Source organism: Siniperca chuatsi, linkage group LG4 (assembly GCF_020085105.1).
Source record: "Siniperca chuatsi isolate FFG_IHB_CAS linkage group LG4, ASM2008510v1, whole genome shotgun sequence".
Lineage (NCBI taxonomy): Eukaryota > Metazoa > Chordata > Actinopteri > Centrarchiformes > Sinipercidae > Siniperca > Siniperca chuatsi.
In genome coordinates, this window is record NC_058045.1 from 6,454,493 (window position 1) to 6,471,516 (window position 17,024).

At 39.2% G+C, this 17,024-nt stretch overlaps 2 protein-coding genes across 14 annotated transcripts in view; one reads left to right on the plus strand and one right to left on the minus strand.

The window, feature by feature from the left end:
• kcnq1.2 (potassium voltage-gated channel, KQT-like subfamily, member 1.2) overlaps positions 1-7,103 on the minus strand; it is a 172,674-nt gene extending 165,571 nt beyond the window's left edge. For 11 of the 13 annotated variants that reach the window (XM_044194396.1, XM_044194397.1, XM_044194395.1 and 8 more), the window contains exons 1-2: positions 6,668-6,856; positions 1,773-2,443 (exon numbers count right to left, since the gene is read on the minus strand). In XM_044194396.1, the coding sequence (XP_044050331.1) occupies positions 1,773-2,266 (494 nt within the window). In that variant the 5' untranslated portion in view covers positions 2,267-2,443; positions 6,668-6,856. The other 2 variants (XM_044194390.1, XM_044194388.1) reach the window with 2 other exon arrangements.
• A 121-nt stretch (positions 7,104-7,224) lies between these two features.
• Positions 7,225-16,537, plus strand: mrps35 (mitochondrial ribosomal protein S35). The gene is made up of 8 exons (XM_044194405.1): positions 7,225-7,392; positions 8,692-8,744; positions 8,972-9,139; positions 10,094-10,154; positions 10,287-10,426; positions 11,870-11,979; positions 12,087-12,156; positions 15,989-16,537. The coding sequence occupies exons 1-8, from the start codon at positions 7,260-7,262 to the stop codon at positions 16,256-16,258; spliced, it is 1,005 nt and encodes a 334-aa protein (XP_044050340.1). The 5' UTR covers positions 7,225-7,259; the 3' UTR covers positions 16,259-16,537.
• The last annotated feature ends 487 nt before the right edge of the window (positions 16,538-17,024 follow it).

Sequence of the window (17,024 nt, forward strand, 5' to 3'; positions counted from 1 at the left end):
TAGCAGCAGCAGAAACTAATCCTCTTAACACCCTTTCAAAGTGAGTTGGTAAGAGACAGATCAGGATGCTGTATTAGCATGCTTTTACTTTACCAAAACTACACATAACCATGAGGAAAATAAAAAAATACAGAAAAATATAGTCCACTGTGACTGTAGAGGTGCAGTACAGAAAAATGATGCCTTAAAAGACAGAACTTTGTGGCATCCATGCTATCATTACCCGCACATGGGGAGTCCATGGTAAATTAACCTAGCATTTTCTGATATCTGTTTATTTGACTCAATATATGATTAAATGAATGTAAAAAGAGTTCAGTAGAGGCCTTTCAATTGAACTTCTATTATTATCATTCATATTTTCATCTAATCTGGTCTAAATCCATGGGCTCAGGGCTTACTATGACGTCTGGGTCTGGGACTAAACTGTGGGATACTTCAGAGATCATAGAAGATCCTTTAGTCACATGTTAGGAGCGTATTCTTAGCCATGAGCATGCCAAAATGACTTTTACAGTATTTTCATTTTTGCAAAAAGGTCAGTAAAATTAATTAGTAAATAAAATTAATTCTATCATCATTTTATTAAATCACAGAAACCCATTTCTTGAATATGGAAATTTATTGTGATAAAATGTAATTTTTACACTTTGATTCTGTGCTAAACACATTTGAATGAATGTCAAAACCAGCATAGGCTAGAATTAAAAAATATTTACTTTTGCTTTTCAGTATCTCACTTAGATATTAAGCACTCGCTAGTCATGAATACATTTGTAGGATAAAATGTATTAAGTTTCGATGTTTTTACCATGTATTTTTATATGATTTCGACCACTAATTTACCTTATTTACACTACGTCTTTTATCATTTATTTTCCAGGATATTTGAATGAGGTGGAATGAAACACAAGGTCAAAATGAGATGTTTTTACTGGTGATATATATAACACAGTATATATATAACATTTTATGTAGCCTGGGTGACACCAAAAAGAATTTAGTCTGGGGAATATCCCAATCCAAATTCTGCAGCATGGTCTTTTCCAGTCATTACACCATGCTAAAACACTCCAACTTTATCACAGTCCAAGCATTTTAGCACCAACAAAGAAGAGACTGCGTTCCTAAGTGGCAGTTTATTAAATGATTCATGTAAGCTATGTTTTAACTGTAGGTCAGTGAGCTCCCCTGGCAGGTCAGGTTAGCAACATCAAGGCAGCTCCATGTTTCATGCATGAGGTTGCTGATTTGTTGACAGTAAGGAAGAGCAGAATGGACCGAGCTCATTAGTGCCAGAGGTGTTGTTGACCAGATCACGCTGACCTGTTTCTGTTGGGCTATCTTAAAACAACTGCAGACAACAAGCAGGCCACAGGCACCTCTACTTTTTTTTACTGGGAACCAGAACCGAATACTGGAAGGAGCAGCACTAGATGTAATTAACGAGAGAGGGACTGGAGCTAACGAAGAGACACCACACAGACCTGTGTGGCCGAAGTCAGACACTCAACTAGACTGTTTTAAGCATCTCATGAAGGCTTTTGTTTCTCTTGTAAAGTGCTAAAAACTTCATTTTGCATTGTGTTCGGGGAGACTGTTTTCCCTGAGCTCTCCTAATAATGACTATTTACTATAATTCAGCTTTTTGAGCCTAATTCAAGCTTGTCAACCTCTATGGTCATGTGTATGTCTACTTAGTCAGCACTGCTGCCAAACCGACCTGCAGTCTGTACTGAAATCAGTATACACAGAACCCGACAGGTACTCACACGAGGAAGTGGTAGAGGAAGCATTTCAGTCCAGCAGGTCTCTCTAGGAAGTTGTAAACATCCCCCTGCATGCTAGTCTTGATGTAAGGGCTCTGGAAATCCTTTTGATGATGACGCAGCCAGCTCGAACGAGGGAGAGATGGGGGGACAGAGGTGATAGAGGGCTGGCTGTGTAGTGTCTGCAATGCTGGGTCCTTTGTGTCCGCTGGCGGACAACAGGGAATGCCTGATCCATTATTCACCGATGAGGGGTCCAGTTCCAGTGAAACGGGAGAGTAGTGGCTACTGTCAGGTGCAGGAGCCCACAGGGCAGAACTCGTAGTTGTAGTGCCAATGGAGGCTGCAGGGTCAGCATCCATCTCCTGGTCCAGGCTGAGGCTTGTGCTGGCATATCCATTGGGGCTGTAACTTATGAAGGAGCTCCCCAGCCTGCTGCCATAGTCGCGTTGCACATGGCACGTCATGTGAAAGGAGTGTGCCCGTCTTTCCCCCATGTTGCCCCGCGGGATGTTCCAGTTCAGAGAGGGCCAAGGGGCTTAAAAGTCCTGGAGGTTATGACCAAGGTTCAGGTAGAAGGGAAGAGTCCAGCAGGATAAGACAACTAGCTAGGCATGGCTAGCTACCCACTGCAGACAAGAGCTCTCTCTGCTTGACTGCATGCGTGTCCATCCCTGCAATGGAAGAAGTGACATGAGTCATGGAGATAGTAAGCCTTGCCCTCTACTAGCAAGGACCTTGTTAATTTAAGACGTGGACACTGTAAAGCTCAGTTTGCTGAACCACCATTACTCTGCTTTTACACAAACAACTGCAATGTGTTTTTTTGGGGGGGTCAAACTGCATTTCTTTTTAAGATTATTTTTTACAGCCCACAGTATTTCCAAAATATTCTGAATATTTTAATGGAGTATTATTTTAATATGGAGTATATTTTAATTGGAGTAGCAAATGGGTGAAGGTTGCCAAAAAGGACATTTAAGAGTTTAAAGTTTTAGATTTTCAGTGTCACTGGAAGTGACCAGCTATCTTTATATGAATGGTCTTAATGCAGGAAATTTTAAAAAATGAATACTTTGCAGCTACTATATAAACATCTGCTACTGTAACAGATGGCATTCAAGCATAGCAGAAATATATTCTTACTCCAAAAATATCATCAGATTAGAATCTGAAAAAATACTAAAGGTGGTTCCCTTCAGCATGTTGTTTTTGAACTGTAGCCATACGTGAATCCGAGATCTGTTGTGCTTATAGGGCGCTGATGCTGATTAGGGCTTCTCATTGTGTAACAGTCCTACTTCTTGCTCTAAGATGTACAACAGAATGTATAGCGCCATGGGTATCCCATGTTTGTGAAGTCAAAAAGAGAAGGAAAAGAGAGGGGATTTACATTTGTGAGTAAGAAATCATAGTGACATTTCTATGAACTTTTGCTTTACTTTTGTTATACAGGTAGGCTATTACACTGTGACTTATGACTTGTGAAAATAATAACAGTAACAGTCACGTAATATTCCCAGAAAAGAATCATACACGAGTTTATGTGGCAGCGACAGGTCAGCATTCAAGTCCATTTCCGCCTGCTCTCTCTGAGGATTTACTACCGTAAATACGGCATCCTGCTGCATTGTCCTTGATGGAAATCAAAACCTGTCTAGTTTTCCATCTGGGAAGGTAAAACAAATGCACAGCAGGCACTCTGCTAACATTTAGAGAAAATAATCCAGTGTGTTTACCACATTTCAAGCCACTATAGCTACAATGTGACCTTCGCAAAATGATATGTTATATCACAGACGCTTAATCAACCTGCACGCAGAAGAAAATTAGCCTGATTAAAGCCATAGATAGTTGCAGCCACGTGAATGATTGTTTTGCAGCTTGTCTTTCACCTTTTTCTCCGTTTTTTTTTTCTTTACAGTCACAGTTGGATCAAGGTTAAAGTGAAGCACATTATTTAAGGATGCACACTAGTTCAAGTTTCAACAAAAGGATAGTTCTGTCATAAACAAAACACTGCATATTGATATTATGAGCCCAAATTGTCAAAACCTCCAATACTTGCCTTTGAAATAGCTGTAATGACGTAAACTAATTGTGTGAGTCCAGGTAATTATTAGCCATAATTGAGTTTACTTATTAAATCTATACCAACAATAACAGAAGATCCACAGTAGATACAGAGAAGCAAGTAGTTTACTGTGTGAATTGCGCAAAGTGCTCGCATCATATTGTGTGTAATATAAATTCATTATGTCTGCAAATGGAAATTCAGTCTGGACAGCATGACAACTTGACAAAAACACTTTCCAGTCAAAGTGAATTCTACTCCTTGCTGACTTATGTACTATTAATTAGTGTATCAAAGTAGGTGGTTCAGTATCTTCTCTGGAAAGAAACTGAACCAGGTAGTGTGATAGATGGCCGGATGTTGCCTAAAAGGGTCGGAAAAAAGTCTCATGGGACAAGAGAGGTAGACTAATTGGAGGCAGCCACCCCCGTCCATATCTGTCCTCAACTATGGATGAACTGATGACAAGAGCCACATGTGCTGCTGTCTCTCTGTAGATAGAGTTTCTACCTTTAAAACTACACTGCCATGAGACACAAAATGAACTGTCAGACGTGCATAGGCTGCTGTGGGACTCTATACAGTTACAGAGTATTGTGTGACTTTCCGTTAAACTGAACCGACCCTGGCATGGGACCTATAACACAAATTAAATGACAGCATGTGGGTTAAAATAAATTAAGAACAACAACTTTCCCTCTTTTTATCTGCTTAACTAGCCTGCTGAAAGCAGTCAGAATGAAGCACCTGTTGGGGTTTGTTTAATGAAGCTGCATAATCAAGCAAATGTTAAGTCAATATTTGCATCAAGTAATGCTACAGGCTACTGTTCTTAGCTGAGCCCTGCAAGAATTAAGCAGCAACACAATATTGTACTTTTATGTGAAACCTTTATATTTTAGTTTTTTGGCTGCCCATCTTGACCAGGACTTCCTGGCAGAAGAGATAATGCATCTCAATGGAACCTTTCTGGTTAAATAAAGGATAAATATGTCGAAATAATGTGTCAAATCTTACCTTTAACGCCAAAAACACCCCTCAAGTTGTAATCGGTGGTAAATTATATTTAAATATATCGGAAGCCGGGCAACAAGTTCGGCTTTTTTTTTGTTTAGTATTTTCAATAAAAACAAGATCTAGTCGTAAAATAAGTAAATTACATAAATTAGAACTTATCTTCCAGCGCTTAAAAAAACAAACCCTAACATCGAAAATACACTGAAAACACACAAGGCTTGAATCGGCTGCTGCCTGCAGGACTTGTCACTTTGAAGTGCATCGCAGTTTGTGCCTGGACAAATGCTGCGTTCATGGGTTAGGGGAAATGTTGTAATAATAACAGGAGCGGACAACAAAGTAGTACCCCGGCAATCCTCTTTTACTGCCAAGTAGCCAAAATGCAAAATTTGGTAGTAGTACATTATATCTGAAGAAGTTAAATATTTTACTGCAAAAATGTAATTTATGATATAATATATAATGTGATCATGTTATTTGTGATGATTTAAACATACCTGCCAATGTATGGACCCAGAGAGTGTGAATTTGTGTCAGATTTGATATTATGTGTTTTCTAATTGTAGTAGAGCTGCAACTAACAATCATTTTACCATCTGTCATTTTTTTATTTAATCAAATAATCTTTTAGTCTATAAAATGTCAGGAAATAGTAAAAAAAATCCACATCACAAGTTCCCAGAGCCCAAAGTGATGCCTTCAAATTGCTTGTGCTGTCCAACAGTCCAAAGACCAAAGATATTCAATTTAAAATAATATAAAACAAAAAAAGGCACCAAATCTTCATATTGGAGAAGCCTGATGCAGCAAATGTTTGGCATTTTTGCTTGGTACATGACTTAAGGGTACCTTGTGGAGTTTTCTTCTACAAACAAGTTCTGTTTACATTCAGTGTTTCTCACCAAAAAGCCTATACATTATGACAAATGTTTTATTTAGCAACTGAATCACCACCATATGTTGGTGATTATGGTAATTTATGGCGGTAAATTAATTACCAACATATGGTGATAATAATTGTAAAATGGTGGTAAATAAAAAAACAACACTAATTACACTTCACTGCATGCCTAATGTGGATTTCTCACTGCTAATATGCATAACCTTGTTGTCACTTGATTTCCAAAATAAAATATCAGGCCATTCTATTATTTTCACACATTTATGCCCTATCCAGCATCACTTTGGCAAGGTTGGAATAGCAACTGTGCAACACAGGCAACTGCCCTGGGGCCCCTGGAAGTTTTTCTGTGTGTTTGTTGCACACAGTAAAGAATAAGTAGCATAATTTGATCAATTTGATTAATTGCAATTTTTTTTATAGGAATTTGCATTTGCATATTTGAATTTGGTCCTGCATTATTATTTGACCTTGTGGCCCTGTCTTGTAGAGGGCCCCAGTGTCAAAATCTAGTTTTATGAGCGTTATCACTTTACTTTATATTGAACCCTCATGGTGCATAATCCTAAATAAACTTGTGTAATCAAATTGCCATGCAGTCATTGATACACAGAACACCTGGGCGTCCTTGTAAAAGAGAGCTTGCCCTCACTGGCCCAGGTTAACAGGTTAATCTGGCTGTGCACTTCAGCATTGTTTTCTCAGTGAGGCTCAAACTGGGTCCATACCTGTGTTATGTAACATCATGAAATAAACCTGTAGTTTTCCACCAGAAGAGCAAAAAAACGTGCTACAGTTGTCTTAAAAGTACTAAGGAGAGTAAACAACACTTAATTCGTTTTGTACAAGCTGGCTGCTGGCCAACCACAAGACAAATAAATAAGACAAACGTCTTTGCAAACGTACCTTTTATGCTAGGTCCGGTTAATGCCATCTCTATAAACATTTACACATAACGTTACTGACTCCTTCAAATGTAAGTGAACTCTGTCTGCTCCTCAACACGCTGTTAGTCCAATAACAACACAGACCTTACACATTTGAAATGTGTTCAAACTGGTTCCAACCGAAAACAAGACCTTGCTCGTGCCTCACTCTTACCTTGGAGTGGGAGTGTGTTCATTGAGTATAGTCACAGGGCCATTTTAACGAAATAGGATTTTACAGGGGGCATTTGAACGCACCACACGTTTCAAAACGCAGCATCTGGCGGAGGTCGCTGGTCACACGTGGATGGTTGCGCGCTTACAGCTAATGCTCTAATGTAAATACGAAGGGTTGTTGCCATTAATTCTAACCAAAATATTTATGAATCTAATTTCTTTCTTTATTAAAGTTTTCCATCCGCCTGAATGAAGTCACATCAAACATTATGAGCTATGATTCCACACCTGGCTTCACCTGTAGGAGGCACTACAGACTCACTCTGCGCCAAGTTAAACGTTTCGCAATGTTTCTTGGTTTGTCCCTCGCTAGTTTCCGTAGTCATTGGGAAAACATGGCTTCGCACACAAGCAAGGCATTTCTGTCCCTAGGTCGAATAAATGTTCCTGGTCTTGGACTTCAGAAATCAGTGAGCAGGGTCACATACGCGACAGCTTTGTCAATAAATTCCCCTACTGGAAATAAAGGTGAGTTTCACTGTCGCTGTAAAGTAGTTCACACTGGTTCTCAACCATAGCTGCACGCTAAGCTAACTGCTTAAGATACAGTTACCAAGGCCAGTTAAGGTACAAGATGCAAGATACAAGATAGATTTATTGATCATTTTACAACACAGGGTTGTATAACCAGATGATGATTGTAGTTCCCTTTATGCTACTCAAAAGCACATGTTATGTGCAAAAATTATATACATTAAATTAGTGAATATATAATAAATCCTAGAAATAAACGCTATTTTACATGGTGGAGAGCTGAGGATAAATTAAGTAGTCTCACAGCCTGGGGGAAGAAGCTTCTCTGTGGCGGTACGACAGCGGATACTGGCAGCAGGGTGAACAGACCTTTGACAGTTTTGTACTTTAGCAGTTAGAGTGTCTAATTTTGACGGATGAGTAATTATTTATATGGAGAAACCGATTTGTAACTGTAGTAATTTGTCTTTGTTTCCAAACTGGAGTGTGGGACGTCTCAGGGGTCCTTGTTGGGGCTATTTTACTGGCTCATTAATTCAATAAGTTACCCGGATGGCATTTACTCTCTCCCCATCATAATCTACCCACTGGCACCCAAAGTAGAATTAGACAAGAAATTTAAATAGAATAAAAGAAGATGGGATGGTGCACTGGAGCATAAATCTGCTGATTATGTTCTTGTTTCATCGATTAATCGTTTGGTCTTATAAATGTCAGAAAATAGGGGGAAATGTTCTTCACAATTTCCTAAATCACCAAATCGCTTGTTTTGTCAAATATATTCAATTTACTATCATATAAGGCAAACATGGCTTTAGTTATATTAGTTAAAAAGCTGGAACTAAGGAATGCTTGGCATGTTTGCTTGAAAAATCACTTAATGACAAAAAGTTACTTATCTAAATAGTTGCCTGTTATTTTTCTGTACATCGACAAATCAGCTATTTGTTTTCAGCTCTAATTTACTATATACAGTACAGCAAGAAGCATGAAAAATAAAACAGATGAACAATACACATCATACAGCATACTGTAAAATACAACATGCATACATGATATCTATGAGTAAGTGTATTGTTGAAAATAGCAATAATCACAAATAAAGTAAATACGATAAATGAATACAGAAATTGCACTTGAGAAATGGGATTTGTGTAGTGGTTAAAGTGTCTTGTATCTGCAGATAACGGTGTTAGCAGCATGACATTACTGTTACCGCTTTTATTTTGGACATTTTCACATTAAAAAACAGTGTTGTGAGTGTGGCTAAACTTGAAATATTATCAATTTCAGGCTTTCCTGATAGAGGCGGTAGGGGATCCTTTGTCAGAAAACCCCGGAGAGATGTAAGTGTGCAGCTTTTATGTCCGTTTTCCAAGGCTGAATATAACAAGATGCACATATTTCAAATGAGACAAGATATTCAATAAGACATGTGATTAAGTTTCTTATTGAATAGACTGGCACTGATCATTTTAATCAAAATTATGAGAGGCTTCATGGTTCTGCAACGACCAGTCATGGATTTTTTCCTAATGAAAAGGCTTCTTTTGTCCTATGGGTTTTGTATCAGTCAGGGGAGCCCAGGACAGAAAAGATGCCGGTGGATCAGGACTGGACTGCAGTTTATCCAGCAGCAACCCCCTTCAGACCAGGCTCCGTCCCCCTGCCTGTGAGGATGGGCTACCCTGTGAATGGAGGCGTTCCTCCAGAGAAGAAGGGCAACTTGGAGCTAATCAAGGTCAGACCTCATTACTTAAATGGGACCACAACATAAGGATACTTATGCTTATTATACTTAACTCACAAGGGTGCTTGCAGTTTTAGGAATTAAAGAAGAAACAAGAAAAACAGGTGATTACCTCCTCATACAACAATAATGAATGGACAGTGAAGGACTACAAATACTTATGTATTAGGCACTGAATTAAGTTGTAGGGCTATTTGCACATGGTTCAAAAGATTTCTACAGACTAAGTTTAGCCACATACAGTTGACTGGACTGCATCTGTATGTATCCTATCTGTATATCTTAGCATTTACCTCCAAGTATTCATTATGACTAGTGGAGTTAATTGTAGCTGGAAGTGCGCTTGCAGTACTGATGGAGTGCTTTTTGGTCTGCTGCATGGCTCTGATGGCTCTGTGTCTGTGCCCGGATTACTGAGCTGCTGTGTCCAGACACCAGCTGCTCCATCTGGATTCGAGCCACTTGCAGATCCACTACTTTCACCTGTCACAGCTGGAGCTCTGCCGTGCAGCCTAATGATATTGATTTCATTCTCTCGCTCTTGCCGTGAAGGGCTAAACTGCTGTGCGTTCCTTACTTGTGTTTGATGCTTGAAATGTCTTACTTTTTAAATCGTAACTCGTATACTGTGCTTTTGTCAAAACACAAGCCAGTAATGTGACCTGTGAGAATTTGGTTTTTATGTCAGTATAGAATATATTATATAATTGTATTTATTATATAATATCCTTTACTCAAGGAGGAAGAGGATAGATTTTGTTTTCCACGTTGTTTGCCATGCCCTTTTTAAAACAAGTGTATTCTGAAATTAAATAATTTTTGTAGACAGTCATAAAAATTCTGTGTCTATGATGTTAATTTTGCTTTACACTTTCATGTACATGTTAAGACATTTTCATGTTATTGTTACATGAACAGTTCGAACATTCATATAATCTCTTTCAGATCCCAAATTTCCTGCATTTGACTCCGGCAGCCATCAAGAAACACTGTGAAGCTCTGAAACGTAATTTCTTTGTTTATTTGTAAAGAGAAAAGCTATTTCTTATTTTGTGGTGTTGTTTAGCAGCAAATTATTATTATTTACTAATATATAGGCTTATTTAGCGTATGTAAAAATGTCTTTCTCTGCTGTCAGCGTTCTGTACAGAGTGGCCCTCTGCCTTGGACACTGATGCCAAATGTGACAAGCACTTCCCCATCAAAGTAGAAAGCACAGACTACGTGTCTGCCGGCCCGTCCGTCAGAAACCCTTCAGCTCGTATCGTTCATCTCAAAGTGAGTTTTCCTGCTATTCCAGTTTGTTTCTATAAAAAGGTTTTAACCTCAGTTTTGACCTCATGATCTTTGCTTTAACTGGGTGTCATCGATTTATAGAAAGTCAAGTGTGGAGAAACCTGACATATAAAAGGGGATTAGAGATTTACAGGGATGCATAATCGCCAGCTGACATCATATCCCTGTGACTTAGAGAGACGTTCATTGTCCAGTGACCTCAAACCTAAGCTATGCCATCATGTCTACATAGAGATTACAGTCCTAGAGAATTATTTTACATGTAAGCATGTGCTGAAGCTCTGTTGTTGTTCTTGTGTTAGTTTAAGTTCTTAGTTTTTGTGGAAATGTGTTTTATTTTTTAACCAAAAAAAAGTAACAAAACATTTCATCATTGAGACATTTGTTGGGACATTTTGATATTCCTCTTAATCTGAAAAGTCCCCTCATCTGTCTTCTGTTCTATTTTATTCTTTGCTTCTTATATTGTTTTCCACTTGTGAACAATAATACTGTTTCTTGGCTGAGGAAAGGTTAACAAGTTAATTTTTTTTTTTGCCCTAACACATGTCAAAAGAAATCCTGCCCTACAACACGGATACTCAGGAATTTAAACTGCCTTTGACAAATTTGTAATTTTCTTGGGTGGAAATGTTTCATTTTTACCATTAATCACCAGCCATCTGCGCCACTGACACTTTGCCTTAGATTATATCAGCATGGTAGGAATTATTCAGACATTAATCCATGTGGATTAGGCAGAGAGATAGATTGGAGAGCAAATCTCACACAGTTAGGTTCAGAGTCTAGAGCAAGTGGACCAAGACCCCATTTTCAGTTTAACAAAAATTCATTCAATCTTTCAATGATGAATGTATGTCATAGGGATGCCTTTAGTTTTTTGTTGTTTATTTAGACAGGGTGAAAGAGAGGGAGACTGAATACAATCTTGGAAACAAAATCTATGGCAGGGTCTGGTCCAGGCCAGACATGTGGTTCCAGAGGCAACAAATTTAACCACTTTACCGTCTCTGTGCACATTTTTCTAGCCACTTTTAAGTGACTTCACATTTGCATTGTCAGTGCATGAGGGTTAGCACACAGAATATATGTTCACGTGTACCTTGTATTACCTGCCTATTTGTTTCATTGTACAAATTATATCAGAGCCATAAGTCAGACCCATGAAAAAGACTTAGAGGTTATTCTGGGCCACAGCATCATCTGTAAAAAGTATAGTATTTTAATTAACACAGTCAAACCTCTGTATAGGTTAGTGCAGTAGAGTTTTAAGCAGGAGATACAGTACGTAATGAAATCACATCTGCCATAATCTTTTTGTGTTGTTGTATTTCTATTTGCATCACTAAGCTTTATGTGGAAAAACTAGTACCTAAACTATTTTGTTTCACTTGTGGTAATGTAATAGTGTCATTGCTCTCGCAGGTAAAGCTGTCCAGTTTGAATCTGGATGACCATGCACACAAGAAAATGCTCAAACTTGTTGGGGGGAGATACTGCAAAGATACTGATATCCTCACTATCACAACTGACAGGTAAACACTCCTTTCTTAGTGTTCAATATACCTAATAATAAAGTGAGAAAATAAACAAACAGCCTTAACTCTCTTCCCTTTTGTCTTTTCCTTCCTCCCTCTACCAGCTGCCCATTGAGACAGCAGAATCATGACTACGCCATGTACCTGCTAACTGTCCTTTACCATGAGTCTTGGGTGAGTTGAAAATACTTGTTTTTTCTGAACTCTGCTTTGTCCACTGAACTGATTTCTGTCTTGACTGAAGATCAGGCATCAACATCGAGCAGGCAGATACATCAGTCACAGTGACAGGATAGGAGAAAATGACAGTATTACAGTCAGGATGTTTTCCCGACATCTGGTGCAATGGGCTCATTTCCCCCATTCATAAGAGTGGGGACAAATCAGCCCTTGGTAACTAACGTGGCATCTGTGTCAGCAGTTGTTTAGGTAAACTATTCTGTAGTATTCTAAATGAAAGAATACTAGATTTCCTTGAAGAGCACTCCATCTTGAGGGAAAATCAAATTGTCTTCCTCCCAAAACGCCGCACCACCGACCATGTATGTGCCCTTCATGCTAATCAACAAACATGTACACCAAACAAAAAATGGTAAGATATTCACAGTAAATGGCAGTAAATATGAAGAAAAGTATTGTCATGATTTTTCAAAAACACCCCAGATGCCAGGAGAACAAATACCAGTTTACCATAAATAATCATATCATTGAGTTACACCTACCTTGGTATAACTATAACAGTATCAAGGAGTTTCAACATAGCAGTGAATGCACTAAAAGTTCTAAATGCATTTAGGAGAACATTTTTTATAATTTCAATAAAAATTTGGTTTAAAATGTTTGATAGTGTCATCCAGCCCATTGCGCTGTATGGTAGTGAAGTATGGGGTCCAATCAGTCATCATAGCTATACCCGTTGGGACAAACATCCAACAGAATCGTTACATGCAGAATTCTGCAGATACATTTTACACGTACACAGAAAAACACCAACAAATGCATGTAGAGCAGAATAATTAACATTCAAAAGAGAGCGCTCAAATGTTTTAATCACCTTAAATCCAGCCCCCTAGATGCCCTCCAAACCCAAGAGCCGAGCCCAGAGAACAGTCCCCTATGTCGACAGGTGAGGTTGAGACAGAGATGCACTTCCTCCTACAATGTAAAACATTCAGTGAAATAAGGAACATTTACTTAAGATCGACTCTGTAATTTCAGATTTCAAAGAGCTAAATGAGCTCTCAAAATTAAAAATACTCCCAGGAGAAGGAGACGAGCAGATCTTACTGCCCAGAATGTGTCAACATGCCACAACCTGAGGGACAGTGAATGATCCAGACACACACACAAACATAAAAAAAATTCTACATTCTACATTTATTATTATTATCTTGTTGTTATTATTATTATTATTATTATTATTATTATTAATTATCTGCCCCTACCCAAAAGCCACTGTCAGATTAATGGGGTATTAACAAAATGCCAGTTTAGTCATTCAGATTATTTCAGCCATGCCATTCAAAGATCCATCTACAGCCCCTACATTACTCCTAACCAACTCTACCAGGGTTTACCTGAGACACCTCTGTCTTCTCTCTGTCCACTCTCATCACAAGTCTCCTGTGACTTTGGTCTTTTCCTCAGTCTCTCTCTTTTTGTTTACTGACATTTTGTCTGCTTTCAACAAGTATCCATTCATTGAAAGGCTGGTTGCTCTCTGGCATTACTTACAGTACCGATGACCTGCTGTCACTTCAGTGTGTTTACCCTTCTGAGAGGAACACCTCATCTAATTCGCTGCAGCATGCAGTATAAAAAGGATATCATAGAGCCTGCATTAACTGCAGAACCCTCACGTGATGTATTATAATGGTATAATTCACTTGTCATATCATTATCGTAACTTTATAAAGCTAATGTTATAAAGTTATTACCTAAACATTTAAGTAATATGAAATAGATGAGTCAAAATAATGCATTTGGATAACAGTGGCATAGTGATCAGGGAGACTACATCTGTGCCTAGAGGTTCCATTCTTTTTTTAGATATTTAATTTGTTCATGTATTTATTACCAATTACAGTTTTTTTTTAAGCTTATAAGCCTTTGCTTTTAATTTTATGATTAACATTTTTGTTTTCCTTTCTTCTCTTCTCTTTTCTTTGTATCAGCTGGATAAATAAAGTTGTATTGAATCAAATGGTTGAGCCCTAACTTTACAGGTTGTTAGCTTGAGTGCCATTGGAATGGCACTGAACTGGCACAATGGTGTGCAATAAGATTTTGTAAAAATACGAGGGGAAATCAGAATTAACAATATATTTCAGGAATTAAATGTTCTACGAAAAAGTTGCAAAAAAATATTGAAGATCTTTATTCTTTCATCTGCATCTTTGGTGACATTTACATATGGCTAGCAACCTGGCACAGTACCTTTTTACCAGGGGAATTCTTGTCCATCTTGCTCTGCGATCTGAGTGACTAAGCCCATTAGGGAGGTATCAAACTTGAATGGGCAGCAGGATGGCAAACAGCAGTATTGTCCAGTTGACATTTCCCCACCAATGGGGGGAAAACAGACTCCCCTATCAGGTGTTGACCCTGATACTCATTCACATTAAGCCAACCATGCCACATCAGAGAAGTCTTCCACAAGGTGCTAGCCACATAAAAGAAAATGACTCCCCCTTTGCCTTTAGGAGCTTTTCCCGTCATGGCTTAGTCACATTAAAAAAAATTCTCTGTTGGGAAAGGTGTCCGAGCCAGGAAGCAGAACACTGTGCGCTGCCCTTTTGGACACACAATGGAACGCACAGTGCTTGTCCAGCAGGCTTGTGGAAGTTGTGAGAGTGGCGTAGCGTTCATGTTGTAACGCTAGCCCACAAAGAGGCCAATTGTTAGCAGCCACTGTGGTGATTTTATCTCCCCACTCAGGGAGATGGACCCTCCCTGCTAATTCCAGTGTGTGCTAATCCAGGCCAGCATTGGGGCTGACTGCTCAAAGCTGCCATCAACATGGTGGGAAGTTTACCACTAGAGGCGCTCCATCTGCCTTTGTGCCTTCACCTGTCCTTTCCCCTAACTGAAAATATAAATGTTATCTGGCAGGTACATGAACTCAGTCGGGAAAACAGGTGGCCATTTGTTTCCTGGCAAGTCATCAAATATTCTGTCTGTTGATCAAACTACTTAGTGATTGCAAGGACAGACATGGTGTCACTACTGTCAACACTTTGCATTATTTAATTTTGCATATTGTATTAAACCCACAATCGCATCAAGAAGAAGGTTGGAACTTTGCCAGTAACACATAACTAAAAAGGTCTACTGTACTGACAGTTTAAGTTAAGTACGGCTAAACTTTCCCTCTTAAAATCAAATGTTATGGCCTCAACGCATGAAGATTATCTGCAGATCCTTCTTTGTTGTAGCGAGGCACACTGCAGAAAATGTTTTCTAAAACAAAGCTACTGATCTATTTCCAAGTATCTAGTGCTCCTCACTCACTAGGGCCTGGACTTGTTCCGTGCGGGATGCTATGTGGATCAGATAGGTATAGCGGTAATGATGGTCATTAACCTCAAACACCTGGAGAGCAGCAGAACTGAGGCTCTGTCCCTTCCCTGCTTTAAGCTGCTGCACAATGGTGTGTATTGTTCTCAAGGGAATGTGATGACAGCTAGACAGGCAGCGGACGGAGCACTACATATGGAGAAATACTATCTCTGTGAGAGGAGCATCAAAGAAGGGGTGAGGGGTGTCCAAGGACCCCCATATTTCACATCTGTTGCCATACTGTGTTCCAAACTAGAGACCAAGCCAGATCCTTAAAAAAATGATGTTAATGTTATTATGTTAATAATTCTTAATATCCTTTGTTGCTACCCTGCAGAAAAAACAAACATCTTCCACAATTGTCTGTTATAGATTCATTGCTGTACTACACATGTGATGCTACAGCCAAGTCAGGTAACAAATGTGTTCTGTTTTTCTCATTCTTCAGAAAACAGAGGCCTGGGAGGCTGAGAAGACTGTAGCAGACATGGAGGAGTATAGCTGGGAGGACAGCCCGTCCCAAAGGAATATCTTGGATGTGCTAGTACGCATGAAAGTGGCCGGGGACGGAGAAGGCGAGGAAGTGCGAGAGCAGCTGCTGGGAAGAAGAGAGGTGCAGGAGTATAAGGACTCTGTCACAAGGTTGAAGAATGAAGGAGAGAGCGAGAGCACCATGCTGCAGTACAAAGAGGCCGTCAAGAAAGTACTCAACCTGTAACACAGCTTAATGTATAAATGTATTTACATGAAGATGGTGGCCAAGAGCAGCAGGGACCTGTAATAGGGTCCACAAAAACATTTTTAAATACTTGTGGCCTCATATATAATATTGGACTCCATCTACGTACTGTAGATAATTACTGTTCGAATATACATCAGGATATTACAACCTCAAGGGTCTCAACCAATGTATTTATTTTCCAAAATTAATTTACCCTCATATCAGGTGTGTGACGCTGTCTTTATTACAAAAATAAAAGTCTAATGTACGCTGTTATTAAGAGTGTTCTGTCTTTGATGTTGGAAAGTTGTGTGAAGTTTGTGTGCATGATGGTTAAAGCTTTTATGTAATGAAAGCCCCATTCAGTCAGTTCCTAGCCCAACTTCAGCTCCCATCCCACTCTCATCACTATCGGGTCGAGGAGTGGCGCCCCAGTGAAAGGATGCTTTCAGCAGCAGGTTGTTGAAAAGTACCTCATCCACCTTAAGGAGTTTTGGTCTGTGGTCCGTGCACTTTTAGGTCAGAAGAAACCCAATGCACTGAGGAGACTGCTGGCCTGCCGGAGGGTTAAACACTGAAGGCCACAAGGCAAAAAGTAGTCCATCATCACACATTATTGACGATCTGAACAACCCACGAATTGTGTCTTTTTCTTGGAGCCGCCCATTAAGTTCCACTTAAGACCAGCATAGACAACTGGCCAAAGTCCTTGAGGTTTGGCATCAACATCGGTTTAAACTCATTGAAGTACATCAAAATGTAG